The 15,000-nt window shown below is 31.3% G+C and overlaps 1 protein-coding gene across 12 annotated transcripts in view; it reads right to left on the bottom strand.

Annotated features, from left to right (window-relative positions):
• Positions 1–15,000, bottom strand: part of LOC122635994 (tropomodulin) — a 63,826-nt gene that overhangs the window by 5,118 nt on the left and 43,708 nt on the right. For 4 of the 12 annotated variants that reach the window (XR_006328825.1, XR_006328827.1, XR_006328830.1 and 1 more), the window contains 9 exons: positions 13,869–14,021; positions 13,508–13,675; positions 13,309–13,435; positions 13,005–13,225; positions 12,756–12,910; positions 12,586–12,682; positions 12,322–12,469; positions 10,489–10,610; positions 5,811–5,865 (listed from right to left, as the gene is read on the bottom strand). Coding sequence is in view for 6 of the 12 variants with exons in the window: in XM_043826770.1 (XP_043682705.1) it covers positions 10,507–10,610; positions 12,322–12,469; positions 12,586–12,682; positions 12,756–12,910; positions 13,005–13,225; positions 13,309–13,435; positions 13,508–13,675; positions 13,869–14,021 (1,173 nt within the window). In the remaining 6 variants the exon portion in view is untranslated. Of the gene's footprint in view, positions 1–5,810; positions 5,866–5,891; positions 5,921–8,978; positions 9,059–10,073; positions 10,383–10,488; positions 10,611–11,562; positions 11,833–12,321; positions 12,470–12,585; positions 12,683–12,755; positions 12,911–13,004; positions 13,226–13,308; positions 13,436–13,507; positions 13,676–13,868; positions 14,022–14,716; positions 14,952–15,000 lie in introns of those variants that run through there. The other 8 variants (XR_006328829.1, XR_006328826.1, XM_043826769.1 and 5 more) reach the window with 8 other exon arrangements.

Genomic DNA, 15,000 nt, shown 5'->3' on the forward strand with positions numbered 1-15,000 from the left:
AAAAAAAATTAGAAAAGAAAAAGAGAGAAAAAACGATGTACATATGTGTATATATGTCGTATAAAGTTTATGAGATAATCGAATGTTTTCAATAAACAAAAAGAATGATATACTCTTGTTTATTAGTACCGAGTGTTTTTAATCAGATGACAATTAATTTTATATACGGTTATCTCGTCTAGTCGATTGATATCGTCGAACTTCCTATAGATTTTTCTATTCTTGTGTCAAAATGGCGCGCGTTGTTATAAAGCCACACGACTACTACGATGCACTGTAGTTAGTCGTTCGTTCGCTACAACGAAACCCATAATACCGAGGATATTAACGTTCCGGCACGAATCACCCTCATTTCGAAACTCGTGTTTCGGGTCACGTATTACGTAATGACACACCCACACGGTACACAATGCCAACACACAAATCTGATAACGCGATACAACATCGTAACGTATGTACATACGTATTCTCTCTCTCTCTCTCTTTCTCTCTTTCTCTCTATACATCTGTCCGTCTCTTTTTTTGACACTTGTTATACATCCATGAGTGACTTAATAAACACGTTCCTTCGTGTAAACGTTTCGATCGATTGACGTTCATCCCCCATGGGTAACATGACGTTCATCACAAATATTTACATAGGTATCGATAGTATATATAAAAGTAAATATGTATATATATATATATATATATATATATATATATATATATATAAAACGTCAATACCTCTAAAGATCAAGATTCTTGCTGACCGAACGAAACTTTTATCGTTTTTTAAACGAACGATCCCTTGCATCGAAATTCGATTGTCCGAAATACATTGGAAAGGTAACAAAGAGGAAGATAAAAATAAGAAGAAGAAAAAGTAAATATACAAAAAAAGGAAAAAAAGAAAAAGAAGAAGAAAAAAAAAGACATCATTGACCCGGGATTCGTTATACCTTAATCGAATTATTAACGAACGAATTAATATAGAACAAAAGTTAACGATAATTATTTAGAAAATCATTTGGTTGAAACTCGACGAGGACAGAATGGAGGGAGAGAGAGAGAGAGAGAGAGAGAGAGAGGGTTGAGGGTAGGATGATCTCATTCGATGTAGAACAGCGTACGACCCTACACTGTCGGTAATAACGATAACAAACTGTTTCTCTACTGCGTAAATGGATCGATCGATCGATCGATCGATTGATCGCTGGTTCGCGAACGATGGATGATAATCTATTTTACTGGAAAAGGCAAACGCGATGGAAAGGAGAGTATAACCGAGTTTAATGACCGTAGTGAAGGATTCGATCGTGCGAAACAGGATGGTCGGAGTGGGACGTAAAGGAGGAGACGAGGAGGATTAGGAGGATGAGGAGTAATACGAAAGGGAAGAAAAAAGATGAGTAGAACGAGTATCAAGGGGTCGAATGGGGGATGATGATGGTAAAAGGGGGTCATAAGCGTACGATGCAACGTGGTTTACACGCGGCGGTATAAACTAGCGATTCGATGAGAGATGATTAATTGTGTGGTTGTTGTTTCATTCTCGATATAGAAAGAGAGAGAAGAAATAGAAAAAAGAAAAAAAAAAGAGAAGAGAAAAAAAGAAGAGAGTATGAAAAGAAATGACCAAAAAAGAGAGAGAGAGAGAGAGAGAGAGAGAGAGAGAGAGAGAGATATCGAATTCGAGTAAAGCTCGACCAGGAAAATAATTGAAGCCTTCAATTACCGAATAAATTGCCTCGAATTTCGATCGGGACCATTCCTCCTCCGTTCTTCTCAATTCATCTTTTTTTTACTTGTCGTTTTTTCTATTTTTTTTTTCTTTTATCTTCCCCCTTTCTTTTTTCTTTTTTTTTTTTTGCTTCTAACCCCCCAATCCGTCCGTTTCATCCCCCTTTTATTTCATTCGTTTGTTATTTCGCTAGCTATCCAACAATCTCGCGTATCGTGTATTCGTCTATATGTGTGCGAGTTCGATGACAGCAAAATGCAATACATATATATATATGTATATGTATATGTATATGTATGTGTGTGTGTGTGTGTATATATATATATAGGCATTCTTAATTAATATCTCTCTATTGGGTCCTTCCTCTCTCTCCCTTTCCATCTCCCTTTTCATTTCCATCAACGATAGTTTCACTCTTCCTCCTCTTCCGATTTCTTTCATTATACGTAACTGCCCATTTTTCTTTTCTTTTTTTTTCTTTTTTTTTTTTTTTTTTTTTCATTTCTTTCCCCCTTTTTTTCTCGTACTCGCGTTCGTTCTCTATATACCACTCGTTTTATTTGTTCATCTATTCATTTATTTTTTATTTCTTTCTTGTTTAATCTACTTGCTGTTTCTTTCTTTCTTTCTTTCTTTCTTTCTTTTTTCTAATGTTTTTCCTTTTCCTTTATTTTTTAATTTTATTTTCGATATCATAACTCCATTTCGCCGAGAGGAAACAGCTGTATACAAAGGTATCCGTTTGGAAATATATTTTGGCACGTAGTAAAGCCCCATTCAATGACGTTGAAAATGAAAACGTATTGATAAGAGGGGTGGTATCATGGCGCATTGCGGTGACAGCAGCAGACTCGCGGTTCGTTTAACTGTTGTATCGGATCGGGTCTATTCAAGAGAGAGAGAGAGAGAGAGAGAGAGATAGAGAGAAAGAGAGAGAGAGAGAGAGAGAGAGAGAGATAAAAGAATAAAATGTCAGTGATAATTGACATTTATTCTTAACGATGGTATTAAAAAGAACGAAAAACAATAAAACATAAAAATAAAATCTGAAAAAAAAAAAAAAACGACGCTTTGAAAAGTCACACCGTTATTAGACAAACGATAGTAAAAATCGACGAATTTCGAAAGGTCTCTCAGTCGGATCGTTTATATATATAAAAAAAGAAGGTAATACTTTTTTTACTCTTTATACACAGGCTGTTTGAAAAAAGAAAAACAGAAAAACTCAGAAAAGTTTAGGATTTCAGCGGTGTTCAATTAGTCATCTCGATTTCGCGTTGCGTTTAATTAATAATTATAAGTTTGTTTGACACACTTGGATAAGAATTAATTTGCGCGATATATAGGTTTATTATTGTTCGAGTCTCGAAATCTATTTCAAACAACTTGCGTATAAAGTTTAGATGTTTGTAATAATAATAAATAAGAATAAGAATAAGAATAAGAATAATTCATGCTCCTTCAATACGAAGTCAATTTTAGTATACTGATTAGAGCACACAATTATCTTCGATATTAACATATAAACGAAGATTATTAATCTTCGACTAATCCTACTACTTATTAACTAACTCATTAGGGAAATATTAAAAATGGCTTTTATACGATATGGATATTATCACAAATATACATACATACGCTGTGAGATTTGAAAGATATAGAAGAATAGAGAAAGTACAAATAGAGAAAGAGAGAGACAGAGATAGAGACAGAAATAGAGATAGCATGAGTGAATAAGTAAGAAAATAAATTTGATATTACATACGTAGAAAGAGAAGAAATAAATCAAAGAAAATGAATTGTTCGCCATGCGACAATGCGATCAATGAAACTCTCGTTTTCTCTTTTCTTTTTTTTCTCATTCAGATTTTTTATACATACGATTGTCAGGACCAGCCGATCTTATATCGATGAATGTTTTATAATTAAAAAAAAAAAAAAAAAAAAAAAAAGAAAAAAAAGAGAAAAAAAAATGTAGCTTGCTTGTATATTACGTATTATATATATATAATACTATCTTTTAATTATCAACGCGGATTTTTTTTTATTCTCCTTTTTTTTGTATTTTTTTTTTTTTTTTTTTTTTTTTAAATAAAATATCTTTAAATGTGCGATAAGAGCATATGCAGACAGGACGATAAAAAAAATGATCTCGTAAGTCAACGAAACTTGCCGATATGATATTCTATCGTTTGTAGAAGAAACAAATACATACATATATACATACGTACATCATACATACATACATACATGCATACATACATACATAGATAGATATTATACATATATATTGGTGTAAGAATTACATGAATGTAAGCATAAAAAGAAGGGTAACAATAAGAGATAGAAATTAGAAAATTATAAAAAAGAAAAAAGAAGTAGTAGATTATTGTTTTAGCTTTTACATCGAAGACAGATAGTGCATTAAATATTTATAAGCAGATTGTGTTTAAAAAAAGAAAAAAGAAAAGAAAAAAAAAAAAAAAAAAAAAAGAAAGGAAAACAAAGAAAATAGAAAAATAAAAATAAAAACGTGACGGGGTAAATGTGCGTTGTGTCTGTATAATTGAATGACTAATCGATAAAATATTATTAGCTAAGAAATCGGCGAGCGTGTTTTGCACGCGTGGAAAGCGAGAAAAAATAGAATGGGATGATGGAAAAAATAGCCGAGGTCGAGTTTATTGCGAAAAAGGAAGCAAGAATTTCGCGAGCACTTTACGAAACTATACGCGACGATGACAAACCACCCTTTTTAGCGTGATTTTAATTAATAATTTTCTTTGGAACAAAAAAAAAAAAAAAATAAAATAAAATAAAGAAATAAATAAAAAAAGAAATCATCAATTATATCTTTTTATCAATCTATCCGTAAAACATTTTGCAATCTTTTCTTTACGTGCAACGTAAACGAAATTCTCGAAATTACGAATAAGAGAGAAAAAGAGAGAAAGAGACATTTTTGTACAAATGAAAATATTAAGAAACGCGAAGTATAGTTATTATTTGCGTTATTATAACACTCGCACAATTTTGATCAATGATCGCGTAAAATAATTGAAAATTGTTTCTCCGATAATTTTCAATGTTCTTCCCTCCCCCTTTTTTTCCTTTTTTCTTTTCTTTATTCTTGTTCTTTTTTTCTTTCTTTCTTTCTTTCTTTCTTTTCTTTTCTTTTTTTTTTTTTTTTTTTGTTTAATATTTCGTCCCGTTCCGTACTTTTCGTTCGTCGAAAGTTGATGAGAAGAGGAAGATATTTATTCAGGAGCGACAAGTTGAAATAGACTTCGATACTCGCGTGCCTTTTCAAAGAATGAAAGAGTGAGATGAAAGAAAAGGAAGTCTCGAAGTTATCGCGAGATATGTATAGTCTGAATGGTTCGCGGAACGAACTGCAATAAAAGTAACGCGATTTTCGCGTACGGACGAGAAACTTTACCGACGTTACTTTTTCAACAACTTATATACCACGAAGAGAACAGGAGAAACCGCGAAGGAACAAAAAAGAAAAAGAACAAAAAAAGAAATAATAATAATAATAATAATAATAATAATAATAATAATAATAATAATAAAAAAAAGAATAAAAGAAGAAAGATCGGAGAATACGAGAGAGATCCGTTTATGCGAATTTTTAGAAAAAAAAAATTAAAAAATAAAAGAAGAAAAACAAAGGATAAAGAGGAAGCTGAAAAAAGTACATTTTCTCACCCGACAAAAAGGGAGGAGTAATTAAAAAAAAAAAAAAAAAAGGAACTAAAGCGAGACAACGCATTTGTAAAAAATCGTGCGAGCTGTTCGAGTGTTCTTTCTTTCTTTTTTCTTCTTTTTTTGACACACACTTTGTGTGTATGTGAGTGTGTGTGTGTGTGTATGTGTGTGTATGTATAGGGCGAATAAAAAATATTTATAAAAAGAAAAGAAAAAAAAGAGAGAGAGAGAGAGAAAAGAAAAAAACAAGAAAAAGAAATGGGGGATGTAATTGATAAAATGATGTCTACATACAATATGCATATAGTGTATATATATATATAGTGAATATATAGATATATATATATATATAAATATATATATTTACAAATAATACCTAGGCGAACGCCACTCGCGTTAAGATGTCGCCACCCCGAGCCGGGACTGCCGTACTGCAACAGACACCCGAAACACTGTCATCATATGCGCCCTTTTAGCAACGTTTTACTATATTAGAAAAAAGATAGGAAATTATTCTTTACCGAAGCGATGCATGCCGGTAAAGATAGTTGCAAAAAAAAAAATAAAATTCAAAGGTCATCGTCATCGTCATCATCATTATTATTATCATCATCATCATCGTCGTTGTCATCATCATCGCCAACGAAAACTTTGATGGAGAAAGACGAAACGATGAATTTCTTTCTTTTTTTCTTCTTCTTTGTTTTATATGTAAATTCTGTCTCTTAATTCGTAAAAAAAAAAAAAAAAAAAAAAAATTCATTTTTGTTTATTACGAAGTTATTCGTTTCATTTCATTTCTTTTTCGTCTTTCTCGTTGAACGTGTACAAATTTGATAGACACAAGATGCACAGACATTTTTTTTTTAAAACACTCTGCTAAAGTTAGTAGATAGTCGACATGCCTTTGAAATTCAAGAGGAGAAAAAAAAGAAGAGGAAAGAGAAAACAAAAAAAAAAGAAAGAAAACCATCTCGAAACCTTTCTTTCGTTAATTCGTTTTTATCATTTTTGGAGATGTCTCTCTTTCTTTTTGTTTCTTTTCTTTTCTTTTCGTTATATAAAATAGCCTTATTGATAAATCTCTCATTCGAATAATGCGTAAGAAAATAAAAAAGAAAGAAAAGAAATGAGAGAAAAACTTCGAGAAAGGATGCATTCGTTTTTTCTCCTTGAATCTTTTGAATTTCGTTAGTGAAAAAACAATAACAAAAAGACAGAACCACACAACACCTCCATTATCATCGTTGAAAATCTCTCGAAAAAAGAAAAACGCAAGGCTGTCGAACTAAATTAAGTAGAAAAATAAACATAGCAACGTAGTTATTTGTGTTAAATAACCATATTAAAAGAAAATTGTTAAAAGAAGGGAATATCACATCTGATTGGTCGCTGTTTTAAACAACGTATAAACAAGTAGACAAGTGTAAAACAAAAATTGTAAAATAATAGATGATATCACTAAGGTATACACACAGTGGCCGTGTAAACAAGCACGTTTTTGTTTTCAGGATACCATACCAGAATCGAAGAGAGAAAGTCGTCGCTTTTCCTGGTAAGCCAGAATCGAAAAATTCGAGAGTGATGTATCGTCGCGCGAACGTCAAACGATATTCTTTTTTATCGGTCGGAACATGTCCTACTCGACCACCGGAACTACGGACGCGAAAAAAAAAATGCCGATAAAAAATGCTGATTTTCAGAGATCGTCGAACACGCGAAAAATCAAATCGTAGAGAGTGAATGAATGAGAGAGAAAGAGAGAGAAGGACAAAGAGTCCCATCATTGAAAATCCTCCCCGTCGTTTTGTCAATTTTCGATTGACTGATCGTTCGAACAAAAGAAGAAAAAAAAATATTAAAAAAAATATATATATATATATATACATATAACAGCGCTTTATGTTCGAACTGTAATCCCAACTATGATGAACTCTTCAACGAATTAGAAGCTCGATACTCCACGAGGGAAAAGAGCTCTTTGAAAGAGCTTTTATATTCTTTTTTCTTCTTCTTTTTTGGATTCGAAAGGACAAGAATTCTGATCAATGACAGAAGTGAATTCGCGCGACGATAAAATTGAAAGGTTGGAAAGGAATTCTCTTTGACGGCGATCAATGCGATACGCTTGGAATGAATTTCACGATCTTTTTTGTTTCTTTTCTTTTTTTCTTCTTTCTTCAAACGAGTTAAATCAACCGATATATATATATATATATATATATATATATATTCATGAAGAACACGTTGGATACGTTTCAGACTTAATTTATCGAATCTTTCTCTCGGACAACAAGTAGACATCATCACGCGAGACAAATTTGCGTGTTAATTAACGCGTCACGTCTTCATCTTTGAGTCTTGAATAAGGCATATCAAAAACTTGTTCGAAGTTTATAGTTCGCGTGGTATGGTGCAAGTTCCGATTATCGGAGTTCTCAAACTGCCCGACAAATTTTAATGATTGTTAGAATTAGACCTATGTACGTCGGCCATTTTCTCTTCGAAGAATATTATATGTTACGGTCCTTTTCTTTTTTTCTTTTTTTTTTTAATGTGGACATGAAAAAATAAAAAGAAGTATATATATGTGCGTGTATTTGTATGTATGTACTTTTAAACCAGATGCATTTTGTTAGTTAAGCTATATCGAAACTATCAATAGCGTTTATTATATTACGTTGCACAGATAAGATAAACGGTATAATGTTATTAACCACTACGTAGTGATCTGTATTTTTTTTTATAAAAAGAAGATTGATAAATAAATTTTATTAATGTATATATATATATATATATATATATATATATATAATTGGAGCATGTATTCAATGCAAGATCGTATTCTAAATCAATTTATTTTTCATATTTGATTTAACACCAAACCAACATTCGTAAGTTTAACTTTGATTTCGTTTTTTTTTTTTTTTTATAGAAATTGCATGACTCTGGTTTCTCCATTAATATAGATAGACGAGTACAAAAATAGAGTTCACAAAAATAAAGTGATTTAAGATCGAAATAATATCGAATTAAATGATCGTACATCTTGAATTTCGAACGAAACGGGCTATTTCAAAAACTACATAACTTATAACTTTAGATTGATTTGCATAAAAGATATCCAACATCATTCGATATATCTATTTTAACATATTACTCAACATTCTTTTCATTTCTTTTTTTCGATTAATTTATTTAAACTATTTTTCCCATTAAATATCTCGTGCAATGAGGATTCTCGAATAAGAGACCAATCGATAAATAAATCCAACATATTCTAAGATATTATTCTCAATAAAAAAAAAATAATAAATAAATAAATAAATAAATAAATAAATAGACATTGAGTGACCACTACGAAGTAGTTTTGAACAACGATAATACTGTTTGTCTTGTGTAGAGATAGAAGAAGAAGAGGAAGAAAAAGTAAAAAATGAAAACAAAGAAAGAAAAAAGGAAAAGAAAAAAAAAAAAGAACGAAAAAAAATATAGATAGGCGCAGCCCACTCTGCCGATCGACTAGCAAACAGTAGGCAGCTACCTTTCATTGAATCAAGGCAGGTTTCCTGTGGTTCATGTTAAAGAATCTGAACTGTAGCCGCAGCGTTAGGTCTTTCCGTACTGTTGGGAAAGAATAGGTGTCATAAGTATATATCGCAGTTTCGAGACTCCTATACGAGTCCTTTCTATCTCTTTTATGGATGGTACATGTGTGTGTATGCATATATGTGTGTACGTGTATGTACCTGCGTGTGTGTATATATATATATATATATATATATAGATTTATTTTTATGTTCACTAATTACATACATATATACATCTTCAATATTATAAGCAGATAATGATAAATTTTATGAAATAAAAAGTTCGATAGGAATATAATATTCAAATAAAATTGTATGTAAAAATTTTAAATAGGAAACAAAATGATTTCCATTATATGTTTATCGATTAATAATGATCGTTTGATCGTTACGTTTATTAATCGTCTTTTTAATTGAATCTGGATGTATGTAATTAAAAGATTAAAAATTTAGATGTATATATATATATATATATATATATATATATATTGTGTGGGTTAAAAGTGACATTCACCCTTGAATTTAAATGTATCCTATATCCCTGAAAAAAACAGACAATTACAACAACAAACACGTATGTATGTACCTTGGGGTTGGATTATTATCGATCGAATTATTATTACGATATAAACGCATTTCGATATAAAATCCTGATACATGATTGTCATCCTTTAAATTCGTTCATCCTAATCAAAAAATATTTTGCGTGCAATCGTTTATTAAAAAATTTTGTTTTATGTGCGTTACGCCAAGAGCAAAGGATTATTAAGGAAATCGAAAAGAAAAGAATTTATTTATAATGCCAGCAAAATAAATGAAACAGAAGAAAAGTAAAGAAAATAAAAGGAAATGATGCGTGCACGTATGGTTGCATGAACAAATGAATATTGTTAGTGTTAATAGACGTATACGTTAACGATAACATTGATTATCTATTCTAATCCCGATAAATTTTATTTTCGAACACATAGGAAAGACATAAAAAGAAAAAATTAATAAATAAATAAATAAATAAAAAAATAAATAAATAAAATCATCGTATATGTATATAGAGTCAATATGCATGTATAAAGACGTGTATAAAATCACAAGCAAATATACAAATATAATATAATAGGATATCACCCCTTTCCCTTCCCATCAATCGAAAGATTAAAAATTATTTCTTTTTAATTTCTTATTTTAGAACACAAAACGATTTGGGTTGTCTCATTCGCTAATTCATTCAAGGAATTGCAATCAAAACTTGCAATCGATCGGTCTCGGGTTAAAATTCGATGCATCAGGCACTTTAAAATATAAACGAATTTTCAACTGTGGACGTGGACGTGGACGTGGACGTAGGGGTAGAGAGGATACTAAAAAAAAAAAAATAAAATAAAATAAAATAAAATAAAATAAAATAAAATAGATAAACAAATTACTTTTCGTTCTCAATTGTAATTTATCTTAATCTTTACTCACTGCGCCGTGTTTTTAGCGCTAGCCACGATTTTTTAGAGCTCCTACAGGAAGAACGGTGAATGTGTCACGACCCGAACCGATCGCTACGACCTTAGCGCGTTCCATAGGTTCCACACGACAGACTGGCCAGACAAATTAATATTAATTAAATTAAGCTTCAAAAAGATCCACAGAGAAAAAGAAAAAAAGGAAAAAAAAAAAAAAGAAAAAATAGTTCTTGTCAATTTTGAAATAACCATAAGCACGAATCATCGATAATCTATATAAATTATAAATGAGAATTATTGATGTTTGATTTATACGTTTTAACAGTCTGCTAAATATAGCATATACCTATAATACAAAAAATATCACCGTTTGAGAATTTATTCGTCAACGATTCATCAACGATTGTGATAAAGCGAGACAGATGGATCATGATGATATGAGTCCGCAAATTTAAACAAAAAAAAAAAATAAATAAATAAATAAAATAATAATAAAACAAAATAAAAGCAAAAGAATGTAAAAAGCGTGCAATCGATTTTAAGAAGGTAATATGTCTGTTTAACGTGCTAAGATGATTAAATATATATGATTGAAGATTTTGACCTAGAATATACATATGTAAAGAATTTTTCATATCTCTTGTATATGAATATATGTATATGAATATGTATAGTTTAAAGATAATGTTTGAACATTAAACAAAGAGAATAGAGAGTTAGTCAACCTCGTCTCGTATTGAATATGAGAGGTACCAATTAGAATTATTTGTACGTCTTACAATATACCACAAAAAAATTGATCCGAATATTAGATATTGACAAAGCAATAATTTATAGCAATTTGTAGTAAACTTTTTCATTGCATTTTTTATCCATTAGCGAGACTGAAACACCGAAGCCAAAGTAACGTAATATAATAATGTTCCATACCAAAATAATCAGAATATACTCTACTCTTCGGTTCTGTGCTTCGCTGAAAGTTAAACAGAATTGTTCAAGATCGATTTTCTATCGATTTTTTTCTTTTCTTTTCTTTTTTTGTTTCTTTTGAAAAAAAAAAAAATATATATATATAGATATCTAGGTACAATATCTTTGATATAAAATGATTAGAATCAGTTGTATATCTTGATAGAAAAAATGATAGGTTTATACAATTGGAGGACGGTCACACTCTAGGGTATCATAATTACCTCTCAATGTCACTAACTAGAAAAATAATGAATGAATATAGCGGGATGATTGGATGAATAGTGATTTGCTAATAAAGCGCTACGTGAGACTACGAAGCAGATTAAAAAGGCTTAGAAGCATTTCATCATATGGTCTCCACTGTGCCCCATACATTTGCTCCCATCTAAATGAAAAATCAATAATTTCTTTACAAATTGTCGAATCGAAACTTTGTTGAGATATCTAAGCGTATTTTTAAGTTAATATTAATACTTAATTATTGATGCCATTTATAATAACATTGAGTTATATATTTGGCTGGACTGTGACAGATTTTATATTCCACATAAAATGGATCAACACAAATCAAATTAAATTGATCTATACGTGTGTACGTGTGTATGTGTGTGTATATATATATATATGTGTATAATATATATATGTGTGTGTTTATGTATAAACGTCAGGAACAAAGGATCTATAAAAATGATAAAATTAACCTGTAATCAATCCTAAGAAAATTTTTTAAAGTGTCGTTTAATAGCCGACACACGAGATCTGATTGAAGTTAATAAGTTGTAGAAAAAAAAAAAAAAAAAAAAAGAGAGAGAAAAAAAAATAAATGCTATTTATAAAATTATTTGTATAATATCGTCTAAATTGGTTTACTTACTCCTATCGATGTTACGTTGTAAATGTGCAGCAACGCGATGTCTGGCATCATTAAACTCAAAGTGAAGTCCAAGTCGTAATAACGTTGGATTTTGTTCTACCAATTGTGTGATTTCCATTTCAATTTTGTTACCCAATACTTGTGATCTCTAGAAAAAAAGAAAAAAAAAAAAAAGAAATATATATATGTATATATATTTGACAAGTGAGAGATTATGTTTATTCGATATTTGAAGTTTTCATTCAACGATTGATCTTATATTACCTGATTGGAACATCGGAATTCTTCGATCGATTTGGTCTTAAGAAGAGCTCTAATGAGCCTCACTGTCACAGGTGGACTTACAAAATTTGTCTCCACGCTAAAATGTATTAAAACGAATTATTACTGAACTTAAATACCGCTAATAACAGTTATATTATACATGTACACACTTTAATACTCTAAGCGTAGAGTTTTTCTCCATGGCTTCTGCCAACCTTTGGGCCGTTTTGTCAGTAAGTCCAACATTGGTTAAACTCAATGACTCAAGATGCGTATTTCCTTCTAATCCTTCGAACAACTGGATAAATTTCTCATCTGAGATATTCTACGATGTAATATAAGAAGAGAAATGTAAATATCACTGCGACTGGAATAATATCCATTGTATAATTTTATATTACACGTGTTAATTTACTCACTTTAATATTATTCCAGTTTAATTCGGTTAGCGAAGAATCATCATCTCTAACTTGTTTAATAGTTGCATCAACATCCGTATCATTAGGTGGTTCCATCGGATAAGGCTTTGGTTGACTAGCTTTTGTCACTCCGTCCCAGCCCAATCCCACAGGCTGTCCAGAATTTAATAAAGATGCGTGATATTGATCCTGATTCATCATAGAATGGAATCCAAGAATTGCTATATAAATGTAGACAAATTTTATAGAAAATAACGTTTATTTAATAGATTGTCAAACTGTCTACGTTTTCTCATATATTTACCAGCAAGATCAATAATTTCTTCTTGAGTCGCATTAGATAATGCTTGTTCATATTCTTCGCCAAGATCTATCGCAATTTGCTCTTCCGCTTCTTTTTCTTTCGCACTTTCTTGAGACGGTGGAATCCACTGTAATAAACGTAAAATAATTTATATATAGCTGTGATAATTCATTGACAATATAAATTTTATTAGTCTTACTTTTTTTCCTCTAATAACTCCAGGTACATAAGGTTTTAATTCTGGTCTATCCGGTGTTTCCAAAGCTTGTTTGTTAATGTGTTCGATGAGTTTCTTTCGGTTAAGCGGACCTGTAGGGCTCTTGTCGCATTCGTAACTACAACGCTGCGACGGAGGCATAAAACTGTCCTAAAAAGTAATACATATTTTTAATAATTTTAAATTATCCGCGTATATACACACTCGCAGACACGCGCACACACGCACACGCAAACACACTGTGAGACGTTTAAAAAAAGTCATATTTAATAAGAAAAATTATAAAACGCATGCGAAAGAATTGTAAATATTGTTTAATACCATACGAATCTTTAGATCTTACATCTGGATCAACTTCCTTGGCAAGTATATTGATTTCTTCGGGCGTTAGTTGTGCCAGCAATTCGTCCACGTCAACGTCTTCATATTCACTTAAATCCTTGCCGTATAGCTTTGCCGCTGTTGTCATGGTGGTTGTTTTAGTGGACGCAGAAGTCTGTAAATCATCCCATGGACGTTGATCAACTATCGAATGCTTTCGAGACATGTTTACACCTAGATTTATATTCCAATCGGTTTAAATCTTATCTTATCGATTGTAAAAAGAATAACAATAAGTTAACACCGTCGATACACCCAAAACTAATAACTCAATTACTTCCTTAACAAAAAAAAGAAAAGGGAAAGAAAAACCATTGAACGCTTGTTTTCAAATAATTTTATAAACGTCAGTCACGTTGAAATAACCGGTTTATCGAATAACCAAATACAAAGTGTTTCACACGATCAATAAGAAAACACTATTCTGTTTCTGAATGGAAGATGAAAAAGAAAAAAAGAGAAATTTTGAGTGTGTGTCTAAATGACAGTACACGTTGCTAACGACCGACAAACTAAACGCAAACTGTTGTCCGTGATCGAGTGTGATCGGTGTATCGACAATTAGAATTTAAATTCGGCAAATGTCCAATACGGCTGATGCCCTTTAACCCAGATTATTTCGGATCGATTTTCATTGACAAGTCGGCTGCCAATTTGGCAGTAGGTACGTATCGGAAGAACGATATAAACGTACGTACAAATTACGTATATTAGTATCGCGGAAGGTACAAACATACGTAAATACATACACACAATTCATACACACAATCATACATATATAATATACATATATATATATATATAACTTACGATCGTTTGAATTTCTTACGATCCTCAGCCAATTATAAAATAACTGCTAATAGTTTAACGCTATTGATATATCACCGTGAATTTGATCGCTCGTACGAAACGATCGGGGGGGATGGGTGGTTGGGAGGGAGGGGGAAAAAAAACCTCGCCCACTATTCACGAATAGATCGTAACAACTTCACTGACCAGTCAGTACACCGATTGTGGATGATTAAGGCAGCGCCCTTTGACGCTTACAGTACGTTCATGGAAACAACGAAACGAGACAGTAGGATGAATAACGT

Source organism: Vespula pensylvanica, chromosome 20 (genome assembly GCF_014466175.1).
Source record: "Vespula pensylvanica isolate Volc-1 chromosome 20, ASM1446617v1, whole genome shotgun sequence".
NCBI classification, from domain to species: Eukaryota; Metazoa; Arthropoda; class Insecta; order Hymenoptera; family Vespidae; genus Vespula; species Vespula pensylvanica.